This window comes from Mycothermus thermophilus (assembly GCF_041956435.1).
Source record: "Mycothermus thermophilus strain CBS 625.91 unplaced genomic scaffold VTJ04scaffold_3, whole genome shotgun sequence".
NCBI classification, from domain to species: domain Eukaryota; kingdom Fungi; phylum Ascomycota; class Sordariomycetes; order Sordariales; family Chaetomiaceae; genus Mycothermus; species Mycothermus thermophilus.
Genome location: NW_027191429.1, coordinates 296,646 through 322,954, shown reverse-complemented (window position 1 = coordinate 322,954; position 26,309 = coordinate 296,646). Strand labels below are relative to the sequence as shown.

Sequence of the window (26,309 nt, the reverse complement as noted above, 5' to 3'; positions counted from 1 at the left end):
GGACTTGCTTCACTCCAAGTCCAGATCAATAGGATGCTTCCTGTGCACCTTGGGAGGGTTGAGGACGTTGCGATGTCATTGATGCAGGTGGAGTTAGCTCTAGCTAAGCTGATAACTCAATGGCTGATGGAGAAACCTCCCACGACTGAATATCAGTCCTCGATGATGGACTCCTCTAACCCTTCCACGCCTCAGATGACACTTGATCAGGCATTCCTGGGTGCCTAATTAAGCCTCCCCAACTCACCAACATCCCCGTTGCGTCTCTCAAGCCAAACAGCCGGAGCTACTAAGTCATGATGGCTATCGTCCCAGAGCGCATATGACGTTGTCCTCCTCAAATCATCTCAAAACTTGCTCGGAAGGCCTTGGACGTCCTTCAGGCCAGCCCAGTCAAGAATTCTCCGCTGAGCAGCCTCAAACTCCTTTTCAAACTCCCTGGATCCCAACGGGGGACCGCTCTTTTTGGCCAGCAGCGGCGCAGCAAGCACGCCAACCCTCTTGGTAAAGGCACAATTCGCTCCAAACGCCTTGACAGCTCCATGCCACATGGCGTCCAGGTACCTGTAGGCCATAGCCTGCATGTCGGACACCGAAGGGAAAGTTTTGGCTTCCTTGGCAGCGGCCTGATTCAGAGATACCTTCCCGGCATCAACGATCACAGGGTAATGCCACAGCATGGAATCAATCCATTCGGGTCCGTGCATGAATTGGTGGTGGTGGAAAAGACCACTTAGAACGTTTCGCAGGGCGGGGACCAGCTTATGTTGCCGGTAGTAGAGCATGGCGACCATGAGACGGAATCTTGGAAGCGGCTCCAAGGTCTCGGGCCACGGGGCACCTGATGGTATGCATTTGGTGAGAAGAGCTTCGACTTGTGATTCGATGGTCTCGGGAACCTCCTCAGGTTGGGGGGTCCCTGACGTTAGCATGGCAACGGCCTTGGCCACACGCAACATCATTAACTCGACTTCTGCCACGGCTTGAGCGACGGCGTTGATGGTACCGGGCTCTCGCCCAACAAGGCTAAAGACTTGACCAGACTCTCGCTCACAACGCTCACCTACCAGGTAGGAGATTTTCCATGTTAGCCGTTGTGCAGATGAGAGGCTCCTGGAAGAATTCAATAACTTACAACGGCAATCAATCTTGTGTTCTTTTGCGAGCACTTTCTTGCGAGTGAAGAGATCCTCGACAGTCTCGGAATAGCAAAAGGTGATTTCATCCCCTGACACGAGCTTCTTGAGGGAGCGGACATGCAGGTAGGAACCATCCAGGAATGCAAATGCATTGGGCTCGCAGGAATGGTTCACCATGGCTGTCGTAACATCTAATCCCCATCCAATGGTTTCGTAATGTTACGGGAGACGGAGAGGCACGAGGTTGGTGAGGACCAGGGGGCCTGTTTAGGTTTATATCTCTCTCGATGATAGGGTAGTGTTCACTCACTCTTCTCGATTGTGATGTTGCAACATCGCAATCGATATTCAGCATGTGGAGGAGTGCTTCCTCCACACCATTGCCAGCGAATGGTTGGAGGTGAGAAAGAGCTTCTCTTGTTTCCGGCGAGAGAACATCGGGCGATATGTAAGAGGAGATGCGGCGGTCCAGGACGGACTTCGAATGACCGTATTGGATTGGCTTGGTTGTGCTGAGGGTTTTGAGTGATTTGCACTCTTTTTTGTGATAGAGATGCCACGCCTTGCGCTGGCATTCCTGTGGGAAAACTGAATATTAGCCCAAGGAATAACCCCAAAAGAGCACGATGATCCTGCGGTATTCTTCTTACTTTGGAGCAATATCTTGCCATCTTGCATCCGCTACAGGCTGGAAACTGTCGAGCCTTGTCGTCCAAGTTCCTAAGTTGGTCACCAATGTCCTTGAAGCAGCCGTGGCAGACGGACTTCACGTCGCGCTCTAGGGCGGCAAGCGACGAGAAAGGAGCGCGATATAGTTCGCGCCCCTCATCCACGATCGTCTCGCCGGCGACGAATAGACCTGACCCATGGCAGATCTAGGAAGCTTTGATTTCCAGTGAGACTGATGATATCACGGACTGGATGGCGTGTTCGCACAACTCAGGCTTCGTATGAAACGGCTCGTGGGGCGGCATTGCTGACTGTTTGTGCTCTCTTCCAACTGGTAAAAGTCGGGTATGAAAGAGATGACTTGGGTGATTTCTGGCTGAAATCCCGCAGGAGAAAAGGTGAATGTTTCCTCCAGGACGAGAATGTCGGGCGTCGAGGAGAGAAATGAAGATGGAAAACAGACTTGGTTTGGGGGGAGAAGAAAAGAAGACGATGAACGAAGGGAAAAGAGAGGAACTTGGAAGGGAACGGGGAACATTTCAAATTTTCCTCTCGGAAACAAAGTGAGAAGAAAGGAAGGAGCGAAAGTTGACCTGCCAGATGGTTGCCTGACGTACATGCTTCAAACGCACAAACAACTGATTTCAAACTTTCCATGTGCTCAGTCGAGGCCCCGGACCAATCTTGACAACATGAGCGCTTCAATCTTCAATGAACTTGACCATGGCAAAAGAGGTGAAGGTACCTCTGTGCCTGGAAAGTTCATCATGGTAAACAATGTGGGGACTATCGTGTGTTCAACGGCGAGAATCCGGCCAACTGTCCCAGTTCCAAGTCATGAGCACCACCCTTGAGTGAAGCCAAACATCATATGTGCCCCAGAATATTGACGAATATACCCAGATGTTGGCCAATGACAACGGGTTGAACCAGACATGATACCAAGAGAGGTCTATTATCTCGTAAATCACCATAATTACCCCCGGGCCACACTTCATGACAATCGTAACCATAACAGACTGTAATTATTGCACCGGTAGACAAACAATAGACTATCCATTCAACGCTCCACGTGCTACACCGTGAGGATAGGTATCATGCATTATCAGATCCACCCATAAATTGATGATGTCCCAATAATACCTAGACGACATGGTCAAAATAAACACAGCCGCAAAGCACCAGCGAGGTACGTGTACCCTGAAACAACCTCCCCCATCTAGAACAACAAACCAATCATGCCCCTTCCAAATTGCGCTGTCAGTCATACGTAGTAGGTATCTAGTCATACAGCAAAGAAACTTTTCCCCCTTCTCCTTAACCCCGTGTAAGCCCGGACCCTCCGCTCTGTCATGGCGCGCAAGCATAAGCGGTCACCGTCCCCACAGGCAAGGTCGTCGTTGTCTCGAACGTGGCCGGGGGTCCATACCCCGCCAACGCGGTGCTCACAGTGAGATCACACCCACCACAGGGAACTTGGAGGGTGCTGGTCGTCCAGGACGCATAGGTCGTGGCGGTCGGGCCGGCGGAGCGCGGGGGCTGGACGAAGAGGGTCGTCGGGCAGGCGGTAGGTTGCGGGTTTTGAGGGACTGGTGCTGCTGCCGCCTCGGCGTTGCGACGGCCGCGGGCTAATGCCCCGTGCTGCCTGCTCGGAGTCGGGGCCGGAGCCGGTGTCTGCTCAGCGCCGGAGTCCGCGGTGGTGGTTACCGGGGAATCGATCTCATCACGTCGGTTCTTGACGCTCAGGGTAGGAAGGCAGACGGTGCTCCAGATGGTATAGGGGGTGTTGACGCGAGCAGTGCCGTTTATCTGCATGTTTGGACAGTGTTGAAGCTCGGCGATGATGCGGACGTTGGAGCAACCACCGCAGTCGACCGGCCTATACGCCACGGTGGTGCTAGGATAAATCGTGGTGGTCCCATCCCAGGAGCAGGGGTAACTGTACGGCCGTGATATTGTTGTTGTGCATCCGGGAGTAGGAAGAACAGGGTTGAGGATGAGAGTGTCTGCCGGCGCGAGGTTGAGGAGCGGTCCGATGTTGAGAGCTTCTCGGGGTGCCGCAACGGGGCGGGAGGGCGGCGGGCCCCGGACCGCGTCCGGTTGGACGGGAGAGCCTGACCCGGAGGCCACGACGGCCGAGAGAAAGAAGAGCGTCCGGAGGCCCATGGCTGTTGCTATCAGGAACGGCGCAACACACAATTTCTATTTGGGCCAGACAGTGTTCGCCGTGGTATGTTGTCAAATGTGCTGGGTACCGGGCTGTTGATGGACCATGCGTTTCTGTCAGGACACCAGAGCCGCACTGGAGTCCTGGTTAAGCCTTTTATCAGTGACGCTCCTTGTTAAGTTCCCGATCCTGGTCGGGTGTGTAAAAAAAGGAGGGCTCCTGGTGGCCACTGGAAGTGTCGGGGCCAGCGAACAAGAAGAAAGGTTTGTTGGAGGCGTTGCAATCGTTTATGCAACGCATCTCCAGACCGGGGCAATATTTCGCTGACGATGCAACGTCAAGTCAACTCTGGGATCCAGTGGGATCCGGGGAAACATGGGCGAACCTGGGCAACGGACCACCGCTTCAACTCGAGGTGCGTGTGAAAGTGGAGGCAGACCGGCTTCCACGTCCCGGTTCACACAGCCTGGTGGTCACGTTCGACGCACGCCGATGAGGATACCTTGGGACCCAGAGGGAGGGCTACAAACAAGAGGGGGGGAGGCCTAATATCCTGGAACCAGGATAGCGACATGTACGGCACGGCGGGGGCTCCGCGTACACCAGTTTGGTGGGCCGACATGGCACACGAGATTCCGACAAAACGGGGGATGCGGTCCGGGTGTGGTGCACCATGTCATTTTTAGCTGGGTTTGAGACACCCAGATTGGAATGGACCAAGCTCGAGCGAAGACGACCCAAGGGATAGGAGACCAACAAACGCAGGCACAAAGTCCCGAATGGCATGGCAATATCCAGGCGTTGGACTCATGAACCAAACCGGCAAGTGACCCAAGCAGCTCACCGTGGCGGTTGGGCGGATAAATGGAGCGAGGATAAAATGGAGATGGCTCCTCCGGGAGAGTGTGTGGTGTGTGTTGGATGGTGTGCGTGCTCCGTACTCGACGCTGAGACGAGTGATCGTCGGAGCTATGTCGGAGAGCCTAGCTGTGTGGAAAAAAGAGCATGGGCAATCCTCAAACCAATCGACGGAGACCTGGCTGGCGCATTCCGCCTGGGAACAGACAGGTTGAGGACTTCTTGGTCGGCGAAGAAAAATTGGAAAGGTTCCGGGCTTGCAGTACTCCGGCTTCATTCCAGACCGAGGAGGTCGAGGCATGCATTTCTGGCAACCAAATGTGAGGTTTAAGATTGTGGATGACTTCCGTGGATTCCATGTCGGGCATCTGTGGCCAAACGGGACCCTGAGTCGTGCCAAAAATAGAAGGCGAGGCTCGGCACCAGTCACATTATTCTTGGCCTTCCTAACCCTGACAAGTCAAGAGATCGGCTGCCCAAGCCAACCCTTACCCTTGCAGTCCGCTTCCAAAAGACAAACTGCACAAACCCTTGTTGAATGCAACGCATTTGCAGGTTGCAGCGAAAACCGTTGCTGCTGCAGGGAAGAAGAACAAAGATGAATCCTGCCAATCACGTCACCCGGCTTTTTGTTTTTCGAGAGCTTATCCAGATCAGATCTTCGCGGAAGCTGGGAAGACTGCAACCCTGTAACAGCCGGGGGGTCAAGAGAAGGCCCGCTACTCTGCGAGGACTGCGGAAGACTTGGGCTTGAGAACCCGATTTGAGTGACCTCATGAGGCAGCTCTGAGTAACTAATAGTAAACGGCTACTTCGGCTCTGTTTTCCACGAGAGGTTGACCTGAGCACCACAGGATTACTACAGTAGGTACGGAGTATTGGGTGGCATTCTGTCTTTGGAGGGGAAACAACCTGGAAGGTGTCGAATTCACTTCCATGTTGGGATGGTGATGGATCCGATCCACATTTCTCACTGGAAGTTGACACAATGTCCACAACCACCCACGACGCATCACAAGACGACAGCTCCATGACGATCCCTCAACACGATTTCGGTCTTGCAGGCATGTGATCGCCTCTATTTTGTTCGCCACCGACTCTATGGAGTAGACCCAACACTATGAACAAACCCTGAGAAACCCAGCATGCCATATCGGCCCCAGCATGCTCTATCTCGCCATTCCCTTATTATCCTGCATCTCATCATTCCTGTTCCTGTTCCCAACCGAGCTTGACGCAGCCAACTCCACCTCAGCCGAAGTGGCTCGCAGCCCGCTACCGAGCCAGAGTCCCATCATCCCGCGAACTATACCAGCACCGGCCATCCATCATCATCTCCTGGACCTTCACGAAGCATCGCTACATCACTCTCATCATCAACAACGACCCTGGGGTGAAGAAGCTTCCTCGGCTCCGGGACCGTTCTTAACAATAACACCCGATCCCACGCCCACTTACGGCCTCGCCGTCTACGACCCGCGCGCCGTCTTGCTCGCTTCCGTGGCTCACTCCTCAGGAGGGTGCACTTTTGCTGGAGACGATTCTGAACCCGGACCACTGAGGTTGACCGAAGACACGCCGCCCATCATGACTGACGACAATACGACAACCAATGATAGAACCACCGCCAATGATGCTGGCCACCCGTCTGTGACCAGCGGCAGCAGCTCTGCTGTCACGACCCCCATCACCTCTGACAACGGGCCGAACTCTGGCACCAGCAGCAGCAGCACCAGCAGCAACCCCTCCTCTGACAGTGATGGAAACAACCTCGACGCCGGCGAGTTCAACAATCGGAGGAGGACAAGGCCCGTTGAGCCGCCGGTTGGGCCACCCATTGCGGAGGCATGAAGTATGTGCGTTTCTTCCTGGCTCAGATGGACCTTTTCCGGTTCATCATGAATGGAATTGTGCCTGTATACCCCCATCTTTCAACTTGTCTTGGATTGCTGGCATCATACTACCATTTCCGCTTCATCTAACACACAACCCGGTGAGCCTATAGAAGTATTGACATGCGTACAAGCTCAGGTGTTCAAATCCCCATGTGGTTGCAAGGCACTGATGGACAGCATCAGCCTCACTGGACGTATGTGCATTCATATCTGCAAGAGGGTGAACAGCTTATACAGGGCCCTCCGAGCCGTGGTCCGCAGTTCGCCTCCAGAAACAGATTTGGCCTGGGTATTGTTCTCAAGAGTGACGGTGCTGTCCTCAACAGTGCACCCAAAGATTTTGCCTTGCTGGCCAAAATCTCTGCGTGTGCCGAGAAGTTCTCTCATCAGGAACCAGATGATATTGACTCAGGAGCGAAGGCATGTCGAGCTTTCCTGACGCGCCAAAGCATGAAGCACCACGGGCCGAAATCAACGAGAACCTTGAACAGGATTTGTCCCTTCCAAAGCGTGCCCTTCAACATTAAAAATGTTGTGATGCGTCCAAGCTGGCAGGTCACAACTAGATCGGACTTTCTGGCATTGTCTGGTGGACCCTCATGTGCCGATAAAAAAGTCGGCGTCATAAATGTTCAAGATAGAGTGAAACCCCCGTATCGACGACCCCTACACACACGAGATGTTAGCTCTTGGATCCTCCAAGTCAACCTCATCTTTTAATACCTACCATGTCCGTAGCCTCCAATGTTCCTGCTGAGCCACCAGCACCTCTTGGTCCGGATCTGTCCATGGCCATTGATGTGTAATCCTGGCCTGACAGCTCTTTGAGAAGCGCGATGCAACGATGTAGATCCTCCTCCACTGTTCGCAAGACCAATCGCTCAACCTCTGGTGTGGCATCGCCGCGTTGGGCTGCCTGAGCCTGACAGAACAGTGCCGAGAAGAGAAGGTACGCTTTCACGTTCGTCTCCCCTTTCCTGATGCGCCGCTCCGCCCAACTTAACGCGTACCTGATCGCCTCGACAAGCTCCTGACGAGGTGCCGCCGCGCCGCCTCCCCCCTGCCCAAACATCCTTTCCTCCTGGACTTGCCACAGTAGTTCGAGACAGAGCGTCAGGACAGCCAAAGTGGGAACCGACCGGAAGGCCCCGTAGCCGCACGTGGACAGCCGCGTAAAATCATCCGACTGACAAGCGGTTCCGGATTCGCCGGCCGGAGACCCCGTCGCGATAGCCCGGTAAAGCTTGAGGGACGTCTCAACGCACATCTTTCGAGCAAAGTAACATGTGGAATCGTTGTTGGCTGTGCTCAACCATGGGTAATTCAGCGCTAGGAAAAACCGGTGGACCATGTGTTCTGCCATGCGAAGTTGAAACAACGAAAGACGTTTGGGGAGAATTCCCGCGGGATCGTAAAAGGGCTGAAAAGTGGAGGAGAGAGTGCGACACGCTGCAGTGAGTTCGGTATTCAACCTGATGGTCTCATCGACCGTCGGTGATGAACCAAACTGGTTAACATATTGAGCAATGGCTAGCCGCACCGGGAGAGACCGATGCAAGGCTATTTGTACAGTAGTCTGGGTGAAGGCATTCGGGGGACGTGGTGTTGGTGAGCCTTTCACATTTTCCGCCAACTGATCGTCGTCGTAATTCGACGGTGGCCGAGTGTCGAAGTCGTTTAGCGTCATGAAAGGAGGTGCACCGGCGTCCAGGCTAGATTGTAACACGATCTCCATGACTGTGGCCCATATCCTCCTCCTCATCTCCACCCAGAACACGGATATGCCGGGCTCGTTCTCAGGATCTCTGTGCAAGCCGAGGAACATTGCGGTCCGAAGCAACGAGCCTGCCTCTATCCACGACAACTCGTTGCCCACGCCACAGGTTTCCCTGGCAAGGTGAAGTAAACACATGTTTTGCAAGCCGGAAAAGCTGTTTACTTGACTTTCTTCAGATGTGGCCATCCAGATCCGGGCCTCAGAAATCCACTGCGTGGCCGAGGATTTCAATGCGGCAGCATCCTTCTGAAAGCGGGTGCCGATGGCCATACAAAGCTGCAGCTGGACCAAAAAGACCGGATCAACACCAGTTCGGTTCTCCCAAAAGCTGTTAAAGGACTGCCAGAAGCTGGGCCGGTGTATAATCCTGTAAACACATTCAAAAGTCCTGAAATAGGCGTCTACCAGCTGGACAGCCGTGTCCCTTGGGGGTATGAAGTCGCCTAGCCGACGGGGCATCGAAGCAGGTATTGTAGATGACCGGATGGACTCGCCTAGTTCCCGGCATTTCTGCCACACTAGAAAGACGTCGGATTTCGTGTCTCGTCGAATGCGCTCAGCAACTGTTACGACCAAAGGAAACTACCGGGAGTCAGTCTGACAGCTCGTCCAGCCGGGCAGGCGAGAAACCATGGTCCCGCTGGCCCAAACAGGCATGTCCATACCAAGACGGAAATCAGTCTTGAAAAAGGTATGATGCCATAATAACTGAGACAAGTCGGGGAAGGGAACCTACGAGTTTTGCCCCCTCCGTCACGACACAGGGCACACCGCTCTGATGATGAGATCCGGGAACTGAGCTCAGAGTATGGGATGGATGGGCAGACCGGAATGACGACGGCGTCGAGACGAGGTCGGCTCTTTTCATAGCTTCGGCGAGCTGGTGCTCGAGCTGCCGGACACGCTCAACAAGAGCCGCGGCATCTCCAGGAGATGAGTTTGTTCCAGCTCTAGCGTCAGAATGGAGCCGTGCCTGGGGGATGCACCCAGGGCTGTGGCCAGCCAACACCTCACCTGCCCCGGCGAGGGATGAACTGCCCGGGCCCGAACATCCGGAGCTGGACGTTGGATTGGATGAGGCCGAGACCGAGGAACCACGAAATGCGAAGGTGGTGGTCGAGCAGGAACGTTCGCCGGTCAAGGAGGGCGACCGCTCAGACGGATGGGGGGCGTTTGGGGCCGGGGACAACCTCCACAGGCGGGGTTTAGGACGACGGGCCTCTTCGTAGGTACAGTTCAGGATCTTGGACTTGATGCAGCTCGCACAGGGTTCGTTGCGGTCGCAACGGATCTTTCGGGTTCGGCACTGGATGCAGGACAGGGCAGGCCGGTTACGACGCCTGGGTTCGGAAACCTTGGGAGCACCGGGACTGCTGGCGGAGGAGGGAGGGGCGGTTGAGATAGGGGTCGGGGTCGGAGTCGGAGTCGGGGCCGGAGCTGGCGCGTGAGGCGGCGCAGCATCATCGGCAATCATGTCCACGTCCATGTCCGTCCTGTCCATCGGCGCACGGGATGTCATTCAGGACACCACGTCCCGGTGGGGCCCCGGTCGGGACGGGGCGGAAGGGGGCCGCAACAACAACGTGCGGCGGACACGATGCTGCTCGGAGAGATGGGCTGTTGGATGAGAGAAAAGAAAAGGAAAGACAGCTCAAAAATGATCCAGAGAAGGAGGAGGAGGCGAAAAGGGGCGTCGAGGCAGTTGAGGCAGGAAGGGCCAGAGCGAGCTAATCGGCCGGTCAGTACCCCCTGGAAGCCTAACCTACCAAACCCGGAAGGCAAGAAGGAGGAACAGGTATGGTCCAGTATCTCGGCCTGGAAGGGACGAATGGAAGTGCCGTGAGGCAGGACCGGACCCGTGGAGGGAAGGAGAAAGAGAATGCGCAGTTACCCCCGACAATCGCGTCACGCCTGCTGGCGCCCACGTGTTTTGTGTTTCCCGTGATCAGGAGCTAAACCTGGAGCTTTCCCCAGCTTCCAGCTTCTTGTCCCCTTCAACTCCCGAAGCCGCCATCACCTCACCTCACTTCACTCACCTCTCCGCGTTCCCGAGCCTGGAAATGCCCGGAGTCTCTTCCGTTTTCCCTCACACCCCGGCTCTTACAGCAACCCGACAACAAAACATGGATCCTGTCCTACATCGCAGCCAAACATCCGTGGTTGGATGGATCTAAGTTAATTTCGACGAAAAGAAAGTGCCACTTCCCGTCCGGACACTCTGCGGCTTTTCGTCCCAGGTCCCTGGCGGTTGCTGGATGCGCGTAGCACAGTAGCACGGCCGCTGCACTGAACCTGCACCTCGATGCACCTCACCTAGTTACAACGAGAAGACGATAGCGACCGTGCGATCGGCATCTCGGGCGGAATGCGGGGGTTGATGACGCCAATCACCGACAGTTGCCGTTTTGGGCCCAAGGGTCGGACGCAAAATTCCGGGCCCAGTGACAGTTGAGAGGGGCTCGAGAACAACCGTTTCGCGGGGGTCAATTTGACGCGAGGAAGCTAGGTGTTGTCGGCACCATCCAACAAGCCGCGATCAAAGAGATGGGATGCCGCCAGCGGCCCGATTTATCCAGATCCGAAGACCGAGTCGAGCATGAGCCTTATATTCGACGACGCGTCTCAAATCAAACATGCCAAAAATAAGCACGGGAAGCGGCAAGTTCCTCCTGCATCTGTTGTTTTTTGTACCGAGCATCTGAGCGCTTCTTGACGCAGTCGCAGTCGCAGGACGAAAGCCTGAAAATTCGGACATAACCGTGCCCTCGGTCGCCCATCAAGTCAGCGGGAGCAACATCCACCCGTTGCCGACGGGTCCCTGCCGCTTCCCATGGAATGTTCGCAGGCACGGAATAGTAATATGGCGTGCGGCATTCTCCGGCCAGAGGTTTTGATGTGGATCGATGGGGGCGGAATCTAGAGCACACGTACGGTGGGAGATGATCTCATTAGCTCACCTTCGTCCTGGCAACCATATGTGTCGCCTTGCCACCTTGCACACGTCCGACCATATGATCAGCCTGGCCGTTGCCGACGAAACCGTGGCATGGGAAAGAGCACATCTGGTGTATGACAAATGTCTCGCAGCCTTCATCCTCACCCACACCCTCGGGATCGGATGCCCAATGTCTTCAATTTTAGTGCTGTGCAACGGCGGTGCTGGCTGACACCCGGTTCCCAGCGCCAAGACATATATGACGGTGGATTCCGGATCTCATGGGCAGCAAGATTTTAACTCCGTTCTGGTCCAGAAACGCGAGAAGAAACAACCGGAAATATTGATAAATCATGAATCTCGCTGCAGCGCTGCTCCTGGTATCGCAGCCGGGGGCTTTCAGATGGTGCGTCAGGCATGGAGTCTCAACGCCTGAAGGCTCGCAGCGATATGCTACATTCAAACGTTTCCTGGAAGCAGGCATGATTCCTTGATCCAACCGAGCACCGTTTCCACGGCTCTTCCGGCGGCGAAGTCCGGGCATGGCCGAGAAGGCCGAGCTTTTAAAAACTTACGATGCACCCCGACGTAACATCACACAAACGTCATTTCTGACCACAGCCGCCATGTTACCTGTTGTTGAGTTTTGCTCAATGGGTACACGGCATCTCCCGGGAGCCCAGCAACAGGTACGCTGAGGGTTGGGATGCGGCAGTCCCTGCGTACTACATTGATGAGGTCCCGTCGGGGGAGGGATACGAAGAGGAAGAGCAGGACGCCAGGTCACAGGCAAATACCGGTGAGTTGGGTAAAATGAAAACAAATGTCCGAGCCGTAAAAGATTGTACACTGCGTCTGGATATATCTTCCAGTGAAACAAATCTCGAGCACCTGAATTATTGAGCTTCCAGAACACAAACCGGAGTGCCCTTTCCCCCGTCTGCCGCATCCACGGCATACTATGTTGGGGTCTACGAGTAGAAGCACTCTAATGACGGATGTGTCCTGATGTAAAGGTATTCTCAGGCACTGGCGTTCGCATCCGTCCTTTCATTCCATCATGAGAGTACATCTCATCTCACATCAGACACCCCGGCCGGGACTTCGAGCAGACATCTCCCCCACCCCAAGTCCGGCTGTTACCTGCCCTTACTCGTAGGGACGCTGCTCGCAACATGTTGGGCCGACCACATGGCACCGGAGATGCCATAGGTTTTGGAGGTTCTCTGCTGGCACTTGTCTTCACAGTTGAATCCCCTCGAGCATGTCATGTGAAGTTGTTGAAGTTGTGGCGGAGTGCGGACGGAGCTTGCCGTTTCTTCCGTCCCCCTCGTCAAGATCAGACCAAATGAAGTCCCGATCGACTCTGGGATGAGATGAGGCAAGAGTGGGTTTTACGACATAGAAATAGCGAAATGTCTCAATATTCACCCCCAACTTACACATTATGTTCGAGTCCACCGGTCCTGATGTTTATCCAGTATCCAGGTGATCCCGAAGTATGGCGATAATACGTAAATCCCATCCACTTAATGGAGGAAACATGTGGGCATGTGAGCGATATGGCTGCTTTCGATTGCTGGTTCGCTATCGCCAGAGGTGTGTATAGGTAGCTTGTTCCATATTCTATTTCACTCTTAACTTGATGAAGGGGTACAAATACCCATTGATGGTATCCTGAGATGAGAGATCCGGCATTTCCTATTTGTGCCCAACTGAAAGATGAAATGACCTCGATATCCTCGCCTGATGTAAATAGATGGCCGGTTCATCTGAAGCTTGGAAGACCTACCCGAAGACCCTCCCGGTAACTCTAGGTAGACCGTGTTTTGATTGACTCATCTTTCTTTGGCTTGATACGATATCCCGTTGCCAGACAATGGATGCATCAGGTTGACCCGTCTCATCGCACTATAAAACACAATGACCAGAACTCCATGCTCAAAACAACAGACCCAGCAAGGTATTAATATCATGGCATTGTACAATTAAAGAGACGACAAACCAGATCCTGTATCACCAGCACCGAGATCATGGAATCGGTCGGGAACAGCGGCGGCATTATGGTAAGCCAGATTGCTTGCTTTTGGGCAACCTGGGTGGCGGGTCGACCGCCTTCCCTCACATAACTCCATACAAGGCAGAGCTCATCGCAGCCTGGCACTCGTCTCCGTCTGTGTGCCGTGCATCCCGAGTCCCGTCTATAGCACCAACAGAGCCACCCCAAAATGATCCATGTAACCCTCCGGACCAAGTAGACTAACTAAACCATGCTTCATCTCGCTCACGTAAAGCCAATGCTTGATTGCTTGCGTTCTCGCCTGCTTGCTGCGAAACACAAAGTCCATACAAAGCAAAATCCACCTTAAAGCAGCAGCTCAAGCGGGTTCTCGACAACCTTCTTGAACTCGCGCATCCATTCAGCACCGACAGCGCCATCCACAACCTTGTGATCGAAGCTGCCCGTAACGACAATCTGCTCGTCCCACTCGACGCCGGTAGTGCCATCCTCGTTCTCAACAGGCACGGCAACCTTCTTGGTGGTGCCGACGGCCAAAATGGCAGCCTGGGGAGGGTTGATGACGGCAGTGAAACGCTCGACGGCAGGGTTCATGCCCATGTTGGAGATGCTGATAGTGCCGCCCTGGTACTCCTCAGGCTTAAGCTTGTTCTCCCGAGCCTTCTTAGCCAGCTCCTTGACCGCAGCCGAGATGGCAGCAAGGCCCTTGCCCTCGACACCCCTGACGATCGGCGTAATGAGGCCGGTCGGGGTGGCAACGGCCACGGACACGTCGACTGTGTTGTACTGACGGATGACACCATCGCGCCATGAGCTGTTGACAGTGGGCACCTTGGTGCAGGCAACGGCCATGGCCTTGATGAGGAAGTCGTTGACCGAAAGCTTGTACTTGCCCTCAGAGGTGCTGTTGAGAGCCTGACGCAGCTTGAGGAGCTTCGACACGGAAACCGTCGACGAGACAAAGAAGTGAGGGTTCTCAGCCACAGACTCCTTGAGGCGGCTGGCAATGGTCTTGCGCATGTTGGTGATCGGAATATCCTCGTAAGCAGCTCCCGGAGCGGCGGCGACGGCAGCAGCCGGAGTAGAAGCAGCCTTCTTCACATCCTCCTCGGTGATACGGCCGCCGGGGCCAGTACCCTTGAGACCCTTCAACGGCACACCCAGCTCGATAGCGAGGCGCTTGGCCAGGGCAGAAACGTTGGGCTCGCGGTCGAGAGCGGGCTCGAGCTTGCCGGCGGGGCCGGTCTCCTCGGGCTCGGGGGCAGGGGCAGGTGTCGGGGCAGGGGACGACTCGGCGGCCTTGGGAGCTTCCTTCGCGGGGGCCGGAGCGGCGGCAGCACCAGCGCCAGCGTCCTGGAGGGTGAACCCCTCAAAGGCGCTGATGTCGGTACCTTCTTCAACCAGGACGGCGATAGGCTGCGAGAAAGGGAGCTAGGTCAGCCCTTGCACAAGACCTGGCGGACGGTGGAACGGAGTGGTGGGGAAATGGCGCAGCTTACATTGCCAACAGCGACATCCTTTGTACCCGTCTCGGCCAGGATCTTGGCCAGAACACCCTCTTCTTGGAACTCAAAGTCCATCTGAGCCTTGTCGGTTTCGATCTCAACGAGGACCTCGCCGGGGGAGATCAAGTCACCGGGCTTTTTCTGCCATGCGCCGATATTTCCCGACGTCATGGTCGGTGAGAGGGCGGGCATCTTGACAATGCTGTGCGGGGGGTACGAGGCATACCACCTCGTTAGGCTGGGAAGGGCGACGCGAGCGAGGCGGGCATGCTGGAGGGCTTGCCTCCGGAGGACTGGGGCGAGCATTTTGGTCTGTGGTTGTGTTGTGGTGGTGGGAGATGAGGGAGGCGGGAAGAGAGTAGGAAAAGTGTTGAGCGCCCAAGTGAAGACAAATAAGGCCGCTCAAACAGAAGTGGGGGAGAAGGAAGATGTGCCGCAGAACGAGACCCTCGAAACGGCGCAAACAAAACCCAATTGCGGAAAAAAGAGAGGCGCAAAAACACGCAGAACAAGAGGAGGGAAACGGACGACCCGGAGATCGGAGGTCGGAGGTGGTGATGCGGTGATGCAGGTTGGGGGGCCAGTTTTTTTCTGGACGTGGGATTGATTCAACACGTTGGGAAGCCCAAGAGCAAGCTAAGCTCCGCGACAGGGACTGGATCCACCCCAGCAATCGCTGCAGAGAGTCTGACAGGCTGCGCTAAGCAGGAAGTGAGATGGGGCACGGGCCACATCTGAGTCTGCACCAGCCACAGCTGAGACGGTGGCTTCCAAGAACCCGATCTTGCCAGGGAATGCGATCCAAAAAAAAAAAAAAGAAATAGTAGAAAATACAGAAAATATACACGATGAAGTGTCCGATGGGAATATTTGTCTTCCTTCATATTTTGTAACTTCTCTATGTTTTTGACATGCAATCTCTTGATGGGTTGGCTTCGCGGTGTTATCGCGATGTACAAGCCACACTCGACCCGGCCCATTTGCGGAGCCTCCCTAGTGTGGATCTCGGAAAGCTTGGCCCCAGCCGCACCGGATGGTCTGCCCGATCTCGAGGCTGGCTCTCCTTCAGGCTTGGCACACAGTGCTGACCAGCTGGCAGCGGATGTCGCGTCAGTGGAGCAACTCCCGTTCAGGGATCAGGTTCATCCCGGAATCCGAATCCCAATTGCTGTCATCTTTCGGATGGAAGTTTGATGCTCCGTAAGCAATTCCTTCACCAGACAACACCATCGCCGACCGGTCCGGACCCTACGGCAGGACGACGCAGACACGACCGCGGCCAGATCACTTGACTTCGGCCGCGATATCATCCCGGACCTTGGTTCCGAACACCTGAATTCAGCTGGTCGAAGCCTCAATAGGATCCCGAGGCATCCACTTGCATGTGCATGCTTGGAATCCCGGACCTCGTTGTTCTTCTGGCTGTCTCGGCTCCCCGGCTTTTGTCTCTAGCACCCAGCGAACCGGTCCAACGTCGAATCTGACTTCCACTGTCATTACATTATCCCAGACAGCTGCCATCCGACCGTCCCAGGACGTCCAATAGACAAAGACGTGCAGCGGCCCCTCCAAAAGGGGCACGACATTCTGCGCCTCCTTTCGAACGGCAATCCTGCCCATGCGCTGACCTGACCGACTATCGTTCTCCCTGCGCATGGCCTTGGATTCACGACCATCGATTGCCGCGCTATGGGCTCCCTTAAGTTCGTCGTGTCCTCGCTGGACACCATTGTCGCGCATGCCGGACGTAACAAGCAGTTGGCCGAGCTGGCCGAGACGGCCCTCGCCGCCATCAAGGAGAACGACCAACAACTCCCAGACCCTGAAGTCGTCTTTGCCCCATTACAACTAGCCACAAAATCCGGCACCATCCCGCTAGCCACGACTGCCCTCGACTGCATCGGGAAACTTATTTCGTCGTCCTACTTCGCGACCCCACCCTCACCGTCGCCCGCACCCCCGCCAGCAGCTACCACCGAGAATGCCGCGGGCGCTGATGATGGACCTCCGCAAGATGCTGTCGCACAGGATGGCGCAGCGCCGAATCCCGAGTCTCAGGACGCCACCCCACCGATGCCGCTCATTGAACGCGCCATCGATACCATTTGTGACTGCTTCCAGGGCGAGACAACCCCTGTCGAGATCCAGCTGCAAATCGTCAAGTCGCTGCTCGCTGCTGTCCTGAACGATAAGATCATCGTGCATGGCGCTGGATTGCTCAAGGCCGTACGCCAGGTCTACAATGTGTTCCTGCTCTCACGCAGCACAGCGAACCAACAAGTCGCTCAGGGTACCCTTACCCAGATGGTTGGCACCGTATTTGAGCGTGTCAAGACGCGCCTGCACATGAAAGAGGCGCGCGCCAATCTTGAGAAGCTCAGAGTGAGCCGCAGCAGCCTGGCCGTCGACCGAACTGACGACCAGGATTCTCAGGCCGAGAAGCAGGACGGCGAAGAAGCCACCGAGACCGTCTCCGATGCCACACCGTCATCGGAAGCTGTCGATCCCGCTGCCAAGCTCACCCTCAAGGACTTGGAACACCGGAAGAGTTTCGACGATTCTCACATGGGCGATGGACCTACCATGGTTAGCCAAGTCAAGCCCATCAAAAAGGCGGCTAGGTCCGTATCCGGCCAGAGCCTCCAGGAAAACGAAGCCAACGAGAGCCCCCAGGCTCTTGAGGCTGAGGACGAAGCCTACATTCGGGACGCCTATCTCGTCTTCCGGTCCTTCTGCAACTTGTCTACTAAGATCCTTCCACCAGACCAGCTCTATGACTTCCGTGGACAGCCCATGCGCTCCAAGCTTCTCTCACTTCATATTATTCACATGCTGCTCAATAATCACATCACCGTCTTCACCAACCCTCTCTGCACCATCCGCAATACCAAGAGCAATGAGCCCACAACCTTTTTGCAGGCTATCAAGTATTATCTCTGCCTCAGCCTCACGCGCAATGGTGCGTCCTCGGTCGACAGGGTGTTTGACGTGTGCTGCGAGATCTTTTGGCTCATGCTCAAGTACATGAGAGCCTCATTTAAAGTCAGTCCCCCTGACCTCACCATGTTCCACTCTGGGAACGAGCTAACTCCTTGCAGAATGAGATCGAAGTGTTCCTCAACGAGATCTATCTGGCCTTGCTTGCACGCAGGAACGCGCCCTTGTCGCAGAAGCTGTCGTTTGTGGGGATTCTGAAGAGGCTCAGCGAAGACCCAAGGGCCTTGGTCGAGATCTACCTCAACTACGATTGTGACCGAAATGTTGAAAACATCTTCCAGAGGATAGTTGAAGACCTCTCCAAGTTCGCCACCACGTCCGTCTCAATACCTCCCGCGCTGGAGCAGCAGTTCGAGGAGAACCACTCCAAATCTGGGCCAGGGAATGAGTGGCAGATCAAGAGCGTACTGCCGCCGCAACTCTCTGTTGCCTTGATCTCAACTCACAGCGAGCACGAAGGCGAGATTCCCAAGGAGCACATCATGAAGCGCACGGCGTTGGATTCTCTTGTCGAAACGCTTCGGTCTCTGGTTCACTGGTCCCAGCCCGGAAGACCGGAAGTAAACGGCAACGGGACTGACGCGCAGCGCCGTTCAGCCGATTTGAGGGCGTCCATCGACCCGACAAGTGAGACCGCGTCGCGTATGGATACGCCGATTCCGCCGTCTACTCCCGTCATTGATGACGACCCGGATCAGCTGGAGAAGGTTAAAGCCCGCAAGACAGCTCTGGCCAAGGCCATCAAAGCCTTCAACTTCAAGCCTAAGCATGGAATCAAACTTTTGATCAAGGAGGGCTTCATCCCTAGCGACAGCCCGCAAGATATCGCACGTTTCCTGTTGACCGAGGACCGGCTCGACAAGGCCCAGATCGGCGATTTTCTTGGCGAGGGAGACCCGAAGAATGTTGAGATCATGCACGCGTTTGTGGATATGATGGACTTTAGCAAGAAGCGCTTCGTTGACGCTCTCCGCGAGTTCCTTCAGGCCTTCCGGCTACCAGGAGAGGCGCAGAAAATCGACCGCTTCATGCTCAAGTTTGCCAATCGTTACATGATGGGCAACCCCAACGCCTTTGCCAACGCCGATACACCTTACGTGCTTGCCTACTCAGTCATTATGCTGAACACAGATTTGCACAGCAGCAAGGTGGTCAAGCGCATGTCAAAGGAAGATTTCATCAAGAACAACCGCGGTATCAACGACAACGCCGACCTTCCGGACGAGTACCTCATTAGCATCTATGAAGACATCCAGAAGAACGAGATCGTTCTGAAGAGCGAGCGTGAGGCTGCCGCTGCCTCTGGTCTGCTTCCGTCTCAGTCTACCGGTCTTGCGGCAGGCATCGGCCAAGCTTTCTCCAACGTCGGCCGTGATCTCCAACGAGAGGCTTACGTTGCGCAATCTGAGGAGATTTCCCTGCGCTCCGAGCAGCTGTTCCGCGATCTCTACCGTAGCCAGCGCAGGAGCGCTACGAAAGCAGGCGTCAAGTTCATCCAGGCCACCTCGTTCAAGCACGTCGGACCTATGTTCGACGCAACATGGATGTCATTCTTTTCGACGCTCTCGAGCCTGGTTCAAAACACTCACAACCTCGAGGTCAATAAACTGTGCCTCGAAGGTATGAAGCTGGCCACCAAAATCGCATGCCTCTTTGACCTCGCCACTCCGCGCGAAGCCTTCATCTCTGTTCTCAAGAACACCGCCAACCTCAACAATCCTCGAGAGATGCAGGCCAAGAACGTCGAGGCTCTCAAGGTCCTTCTCGACCTCGCCCAGACTGAGGGAAACCACCTCAAGGAATCGTGGAAGGATGTACTCTTGTGCATTAGTCAGCTCGACCGTCTCCAGCTCATCTCTGGAGGTGTCGATGAGAGCGCTGTGCCGGACGTGTCCCGCGCGCGCTTTGTGCCACCGCCGCAGCGGCCTGATACTGCCGACAGCCGCAAGTCGACGTCGTCGGCAAAACGCCACCGGCCGCGCGCCCATTCAGGGCCTCAGGGCGTATCGCTTGAGATCGCGCTTGAGAGTCGCTCGGACGAGGTCATCAAGAGTGTTGACAGGATCTTCACCAACACAGCTAGTTTGTCAAGGGACGCCATCATTCACTTTGCCCGAGCGCTATGTGAGGTCAGCTGGGACGAGATCAAGGTGTCAGGCTCCAACGACTCTCCGCGCACCTACAGTCTGCAAAAGATTGTCGAGATCAGTTACTACAACATGACGCGTGTACGCTTCGAATGGAGCCATATCTGGGACGTGCTCGGAGAGCACTTCAACCGCGTCGGCTGCCACGCGAATACGGCCATTGTATTCTTCGCGCTCGACTCGCTCCGTCAGCTGTCAATGCGGTTCTTGGAGATCGAAGAACTCGCGGGTTTCAAATTCCAAAAGGACTTCCTCAAACCGTTTGAGCATGTCATGTCCAACTCGAACAACGTCACGGTGAAGGATATGGTCCTCCGCTGCCTGATCCAGATGATCCAGGCCCGCGGCGAGAACATCCGTTCGGGTTGGCGCACCATGTTCGGCGTCTTCACAGTCGCTGCTCGCGAGCCGTATGAGAGCATTGTCAACCTCGCCTACGAGAATGTCACCCAGGTTTACAAGACGAGGTTCGGAGTCGTCGTTGCACAGGGCGCGTTTACCGATCTCATTGTCTGCCTTACCGAATTCTCGAAAAACACCAGGTTTCAGAAGAAGAGCCTACAGGCGATGGAGACGCTCAAATCCATCATCCCCACCATGCTCAAGACTCCCGAGTGCCCCTTGTCGCAAAAACCGCCTGCGACCGCTACCACTTCAGCGGAGGCAGGCCGTGCCAAGTCTCCAGGCGGGCCATCTCGCACATCAGTCGAGGAGGGATTCTGGTTCCCTGTCCTGTTTGCCTTCCATGACGTGCTGATGACGGGTGAGGATCTCGAGGTACGCTCCAACGCGCTGAACTACTTCTTTGAGACATTGCTGCGCTACGGCGGCGGGTTCCCGTCCGAGTTCTGGGACATCTTATGGAGGCAGCAACTGTACCCGATCTTCATGGTGCTGCGGTCGCGTCCTGAAATGACGAACGCGCTCAACCACGAAGAACTGTCGGTATGGCTGTCGACCACCATGATTCAGGCGTTGCGCAACATGATCACCCTTTTCACACACTACTTCGAGGCACTCGAGTACATGCTGGATAGGTTCCTGGAGCTGTTGGCTCTCTGCATCTGCCAGGAGAACGACACGATCGCGAGGATAGGCAGTAACTGCCTGCAACAGCTCATCCTGCAGAACGTTACCAAGTTTACCCCGGAACACTGGGCCAAGATTGTCGGCGCATTCTGCGAGCTCTTTGAGCGAACCACGGCGTATCAATTGTTCTCAGCCACAACCATCAATTCAACCGCGTCGTTGTCACCTCCTCCAAGCGGTCTCGAGCTGGGTGGTCCCCTTAGCCCGACGGCTGACCCCACGCCCGTGGATGAGAAGTCGCTGAAGATTAACGAGACCGAAGCCAACGGACACCCGCCAGCGAGTCAGCCAAGCAATAACGAGGCCGATAGCAGCAAGTCAACGAGCCAGGCAACCGCGAGCCCCCAGCCCCAAACTCCCTCGCAACCCCTTGAAGAATTTAAACCCAACAATCCTCTCCAGCAGCAGCCGGTGGTCGTTACTGCCGCCCGCCGCCGCTTCTTCAACCGCATTATCTCGCGTTGCGTCTTGCAACTTCTCATGATCGAGACTGTCAACGAGCTCTTCAGTAATGACGCCGTCTACGCCCAGATCCCCTCGACCGAGCTTCTCCGCCTCATGGCCCTTCTCAAGAAGTCCTTCCTGTTCGCGCGGCGCTTCAACGCCGACAAGGAGCTTCGTATGCGCCTCTGGCGTGAGGGGTTCATGAAGCAACCTCCCAATTTACTGAAACAGGAGTCCGGCAGCGCAGCGACGTATGTGGCTATCCTCTTCCGCATGTTTGCTGACTCCTCGCCGGAGAGGCAAGGTAGTCGTAAGGATGTCGAGAACGCCCTGGTGCCGCTGTGTCAGGACATCATCAGGGGGTACACCGCCCTGGATGAGGAGAGCCAGCACCGCAACGTCGTGGCGTGGAGACCTGTCGTCGTGGATGTTTTGGAGGGGTATGCAGCCTTCCCGCGAGAGGCATTTGCTGCGCACATCCGGACATTCTACCCGCTTGTGGTGGAGCTGTTGAGTAAGGACCTGACGCAGGATCTCAGGACGGCGTTGTTGCTTGTGTTGAGGAGGGTTGGGGAGGTGGGATTGGGGATCGAGTCCATGGCTGCCCCTTCAACGAATGGAGAACAGCAGTCAGGGAGCAGGAGGGATAGTGTGCTCGCTGTGCCACAGCACACCATCAGGACGTCGGCGAGCTCGGAGAGCTTGGCGGATGATCCTTCGAGGCAGATGATGGGGAGGGCATGAGGTGAAGCGGATTGAGGAGCCCAAGACTGGAGGAGGAGCGATGTGTTGATACGAGGCACGAGCATTATGGAAGGTTCACTGCCTGGGTGCACGGGTGGTGGTGTGTATTTTTGGAGTTGGCGGCAACATTTCGAGGTGATTCAGTTCTTATAGAGATTAACCTGACTACTATACTACCAGGCACCTAGTTAGACCACATGGCCTCGCCCACATGTGGGCAGTCTTGTATTGCATGTCTTTTTTCGTTCGAAGATTTCTCTTTTCAACGTCTTGTTTTATGATATTAGTAGCAAAGATTTCTTGACGCCCTAGAGGCGCTGAATTTGTCGTTTAAGGTAATTGTTCAACTCGAAAGTTAATAGGTATCCTTCCCTCAACTCTGAGTTCCGTTCTTTTTTTTTTTTTTTTTTGATGTGGAACAAGGCATCAACGATCACAGATGGCCCTCCACCCTCCACGGAAGGTAGTCTTGATGTCTTGATCTTCCCTCCATACCTCGGACGGGAGAGACGATGAACCCAAGAGCAAGTGGGATTTCGGAGAAAACGCCCGGCGTTGGTGTTGGGGAGAGGGAAGTATGGAACCAGTCCAGGCATTGACGCCAGGTCAATCTACCACATACGTGCAGAAAATTGCACACAATCAGATCATATCGAGCTTGCCCGAAAAAGAGGTCATTTGCCTGCAACTGCCAGGTCACATAATCTAATACCCCTTTCCTCACCTGATGGCCAGCCTTACCTCCCCTGGCAACAACTCGGCGAGCCACCTCTTCAAATCCTCCGCCTCCTCCTCGACCGTCCTGTCCGGCAGGCTCAGCAGCGCCTCGCGGAGCATGTCGTCTCCCGCGGTGGCTTCGGCCAGCACCGCGCGGAGCGTTTCGACGACGTCTGCTGCGCCATCTCCTGTCCTGGACGGAGCCACGCGAAGCAGGCTGACCAACGCCTCAAAAAAGTCCACGAGGTTGAGGTGCATGAGGGGGTCGGACTTTTGGACCATGCGAAGAGCGGCGTATTGGAGCAACCCCTCCCCTTCGCGCGGTGGGCTGGGGAGGGGAGGGGGTACTTGAGCTTGTTCTTCGGTGCCGTTGTTGGCGCTTCCGCTGGTGCTGCTGCCGCTGGAACTGCTCCCATTGCCGTGCGTCCCGTTGGTGAAGTGCACCGGCACGGGATGTGGCACGTCCGAACGCGTGACGGCGGCAAAGTCGAGAGCGGCCAGGCGGGGAAGGAGGCGCAGGATGCGACCTTGGGCGAGAGAGAGTTGGTGAGCGTCGGCGACGGTGTCGGGGTGTCGCCCGGAGATCAGGTCGAGGAGGAGTGGGTACAGGGCGCCGGCTCCTGTGGAGGCAGGAGTGTCGGAAAAGAGCAAACGCCAGAGGGCACCTTGGCCTGGACGGGTCCGGGCAGTGAGTTTTGGAGCGGAGTTGGTAGTGAGGACGATGCCGCCTGGTTGTCTTGGAGGGGGTGGAGGCAGTGGGACCGAGCAGTCGATGTCCAGCAGGTCACCGAGGACTTTGCCGCCTTTCTGGGCAACTTCGACTTGGGGAGCAGCTAGCCAGCGATGGATAAAGGCGAAGAGAACGTTGGGAAGGTTGCATAGAGTAACGACGTCCTCCGGGTTGGCGGCAGCTTTGTGGAGAACGGCCATGGCGAGGAGGTTGGCGGCAGGAGAGGGGGATTCGAGAGCCTGGATGAGCTCATCTGGGGTGGCCAGCTGAAAGACATCGGCGAAGGGGACCGGGCGCAGAAGCTTGACAGTCAGGCTCACAATGACGGTTGGGTCCTTGGTGTACTGCTTGAGGAGGGTGGTGAGACGGGGGAGGAATCGAGGGATGAGAGGGGGGATGTTGGCGTCTGTCAAGTGTCAGTAAATGGAAAGATTTAAAACTTTTCTCAGGGAGACATACCTGTAAGTTGAAGTTCAACATCGTCAAAGAACTTTGGGTTAAGCTCGAGGTTAGGATCTTGGAGGAGGTTGTCCAAGTGTTTGTCGAGCTCATCGAGGCCCGTGATGGGAGTGACTTCGTTGTCCATGCTGAGTACAGGTATCTGTCCAAGAGAGATGAAGAGGATAGACCAAAAAGAAGCGGATCTCTCAGGTGGGTTTGTGGAAGTGTAAGCCCGAGCTATAAGAACCGGTCTTGATGATTTTGAATGACCAGGCAGCCAGACAATGTCGTATTCAAGTTCACGTTTGTAAGTGACGGTTGAGCCAGAAGCAGGGACAGACCAGGAGCTTCTGCATGGAGGGGCAAATGGAAGGTGGCAGCTCCGCTGGCGGGGCAGAAGCCGGGGTGGGGACACGCGACACCCGGACGGGCCGGGGGAAGAGCTCCAAGGCAGTGGGCCCCGATGACTCTGCGGGGCACGTTTTGGGGTGGGTTGCAGCAGGCACGCGCCGCTGTGACTCTGAAATTTTGGCCAGAAACATTTCCGTCTTCGAATCCCGAAAGCCTGGAATCTCCATGTCATGATCGTCTGCTTTCTCGTCCAACATCGACCATTCCAAAATACGACTAATTATAATCCAGCAACTCTCTAATCCGCCCATGAGGTGACGATTTATCCCATCCACGTCAACCATCATCATCCATCAAAATCACAACCATGTCGGGTCGGGGAGGCCGAGGAGGGCGACGAGGTGGCGGGCCCATGGTCAACGGTCGCCGAGCTGTCGCACAGAACAGCGTACCGTGGGCCATGGACGCCGACATTGTCCTTGACGGAAAGCCTTCAGAGTTGTTCCCAGTGAGTAGTACATTCGTCCATCTTTGCATTCCTCCGCGCCTCAACAGTCCGGACTAACCCCCGCCGACAACTAGCCATACGACGTCCCAAACGCGCCACCTCTCACCCGCAAAGAAGAGAAACAAGTATCCTACTTTCTCCTCTTCCGCGAGCAATGCCAGGATAGCCCTCTATATACCCAGGCCCGCAGCCGACTCTCCCAATCCTCTACAAACCCAACCTCCGCCGCCAGCACCCGCGCATACGGTCAGGAACAGCTCAACCAGCGCTACGGTCAAGTTAGTAAAGCGACAGTAGACGCCTTCACCGCCGTCCCGACCTATTCCCACCGCTTCAGCCGCCCGCCGCGCACCCTCCCCGACCTTGCGTCCCGCCCGTTCGCCAAAGAGTTCTTCCCGCCCGAGCTGCACGCCACCCTCGACGGCGAGGACGAGCTTGCCGCTGGCGGCCGCCCCGCCAAGCGCCGTCGCGGAGTCGGGAAAACGCTCGGCCTATCCAATATCACGTCGTACAAGACCGCTGAAGAGGTGTTTTTGTACGAGGGACTTTCCAAAGAGCAGCAGCAGCAATTGTTAGGGAAATCGCAGTCCAACGGCGAGATCAAAGAGGCCGGTCTCGACAAGGCTCTTCAGTTGATGACGACGCTCGAAAAGCGCGGCGAGGACGCTGCGGACGACGAGTTCCTATCTGGCGAGGACGATGAGGACTGGGTGCGCGGCGGGAACGGGGACGACGACGAAGATGGGGTGGCAGAAGAAGATGACCAATACGAAGACGAGTCAGGGGACGACTATAATGCCGAGGCGTACTTCGATGGCAATCAGGAGGATGATGATTTCGATGATGGCGGGGATGAAGGGGGTGATTATTTCTAGTTCTTGCTGGGCGCAAACGGGTCATAATCTGGACGGGGATTGCAGTGTTGTTGGAAGAGCGGCGATGGCTCGGAAAGCAAAAGGGGCATCGGGCTACTTTGTTTGCATTTTCTGGCGTTCAACAGCGTCGATACATCTCGGGAGATTTTGGGACAGCGAGAAAGATACCTACCATTTTATACGGAATCAGACATAAACATGCTGCAGTACTAAGCTCTCTAACCGTGCAACGCAACAACATTCGACATGTTTGGGTATTTACCGGGCCTCCGCCCTACAGACTGCGACACCCTCTTACTGT

At 55.6% G+C, this 26,309-nt stretch overlaps 9 protein-coding genes across 9 annotated transcripts; 3 read left to right on the top strand and 6 right to left on the bottom strand.

Moving 5' to 3' along the window:
- Positions 1–347: 347 nt before the first annotated feature.
- On the bottom strand, positions 348–1,316 carry VTJ04DRAFT_4214 (uncharacterized protein; the record flags this gene model as incomplete). Its single annotated transcript, XM_069362200.1, has 2 exons — positions 348–1,063; positions 1,136–1,316. 2 exons carry the CDS (start codon positions 1,314–1,316, stop codon positions 348–350), a joined length of 897 nt encoding a protein of 298 aa, XP_069219170.1.
- Positions 1,317–3,158: 1,842 nt separating this feature from the next.
- VTJ04DRAFT_4213 (uncharacterized protein) lies at positions 3,159–3,974 on the bottom strand (the record flags this gene model as incomplete). The annotated part of the gene is made up of 1 exon (XM_069362199.1): positions 3,159–3,974. One exon carries the CDS (start codon positions 3,972–3,974, stop codon positions 3,159–3,161), a length of 816 nt encoding a protein of 271 aa, XP_069219169.1.
- A 2,023-nt stretch (positions 3,975–5,997) lies between these two features.
- VTJ04DRAFT_4212 (uncharacterized protein) lies at positions 5,998–6,684 on the top strand (the record flags this gene model as incomplete). The annotated part of the gene is made up of 1 exon (XM_069362198.1): positions 5,998–6,684. One exon carries the CDS (start codon positions 5,998–6,000, stop codon positions 6,682–6,684), a length of 687 nt encoding a protein of 228 aa, XP_069219168.1.
- A 248-nt stretch (positions 6,685–6,932) lies between these two features.
- VTJ04DRAFT_4211 (uncharacterized protein) lies at positions 6,933–7,252 on the bottom strand (the record flags this gene model as incomplete). The annotated part of the gene is made up of 2 exons (XM_069362197.1): positions 6,933–7,089; positions 7,137–7,252. The coding sequence occupies 2 exons, from the start codon at positions 7,250–7,252 to the stop codon at positions 6,933–6,935; spliced, it is 273 nt and encodes a 90-aa protein (XP_069219167.1).
- A 73-nt stretch (positions 7,253–7,325) lies between these two features.
- VTJ04DRAFT_4210 (uncharacterized protein) lies at positions 7,326–10,024 on the bottom strand (the record flags this gene model as incomplete). Its single annotated transcript, XM_069362196.1, has 3 exons — positions 7,326–7,394; positions 7,456–9,087; positions 9,242–10,024. The coding sequence occupies 3 exons, from the start codon at positions 10,022–10,024 to the stop codon at positions 7,326–7,328; spliced, it is 2,484 nt and encodes an 827-aa protein (XP_069219166.1).
- A 3,781-nt stretch (positions 10,025–13,805) lies between these two features.
- VTJ04DRAFT_4209 (uncharacterized protein) lies at positions 13,806–15,271 on the bottom strand (the record flags this gene model as incomplete). The annotated part of the gene is made up of 2 exons (XM_069362194.1): positions 13,806–14,876; positions 14,960–15,271. 2 exons carry the CDS (start codon positions 15,269–15,271, stop codon positions 13,806–13,808), a joined length of 1,383 nt encoding a protein of 460 aa, XP_069219165.1.
- Positions 15,272–16,654: 1,383 nt separating this feature from the next.
- VTJ04DRAFT_4208 (uncharacterized protein) lies at positions 16,655–22,386 on the top strand (the record flags this gene model as incomplete). Its single annotated transcript, XM_069362193.1, has 2 exons — positions 16,655–18,007; positions 18,064–22,386. 2 exons carry the CDS (start codon positions 16,655–16,657, stop codon positions 22,384–22,386), a joined length of 5,676 nt encoding a protein of 1,891 aa, XP_069219164.1.
- Positions 22,387–23,106: 720 nt separating this feature from the next.
- On the bottom strand, positions 23,107–24,419 carry VTJ04DRAFT_4207 (uncharacterized protein; the record flags this gene model as incomplete). Its single annotated transcript, XM_069362192.1, has 2 exons — positions 23,107–24,239; positions 24,293–24,419. 2 exons carry the CDS (start codon positions 24,417–24,419, stop codon positions 23,107–23,109), a joined length of 1,260 nt encoding a protein of 419 aa, XP_069219163.1.
- A 573-nt stretch (positions 24,420–24,992) lies between these two features.
- On the top strand, positions 24,993–26,008 carry VTJ04DRAFT_4206 (uncharacterized protein; the record flags this gene model as incomplete). Its single annotated transcript, XM_069362191.1, has 2 exons — positions 24,993–25,133; positions 25,208–26,008. 2 exons carry the CDS (start codon positions 24,993–24,995, stop codon positions 26,006–26,008), a joined length of 942 nt encoding a protein of 313 aa, XP_069219162.1.
- Between the last annotated feature and the right edge of the window lie 301 nt (positions 26,009–26,309).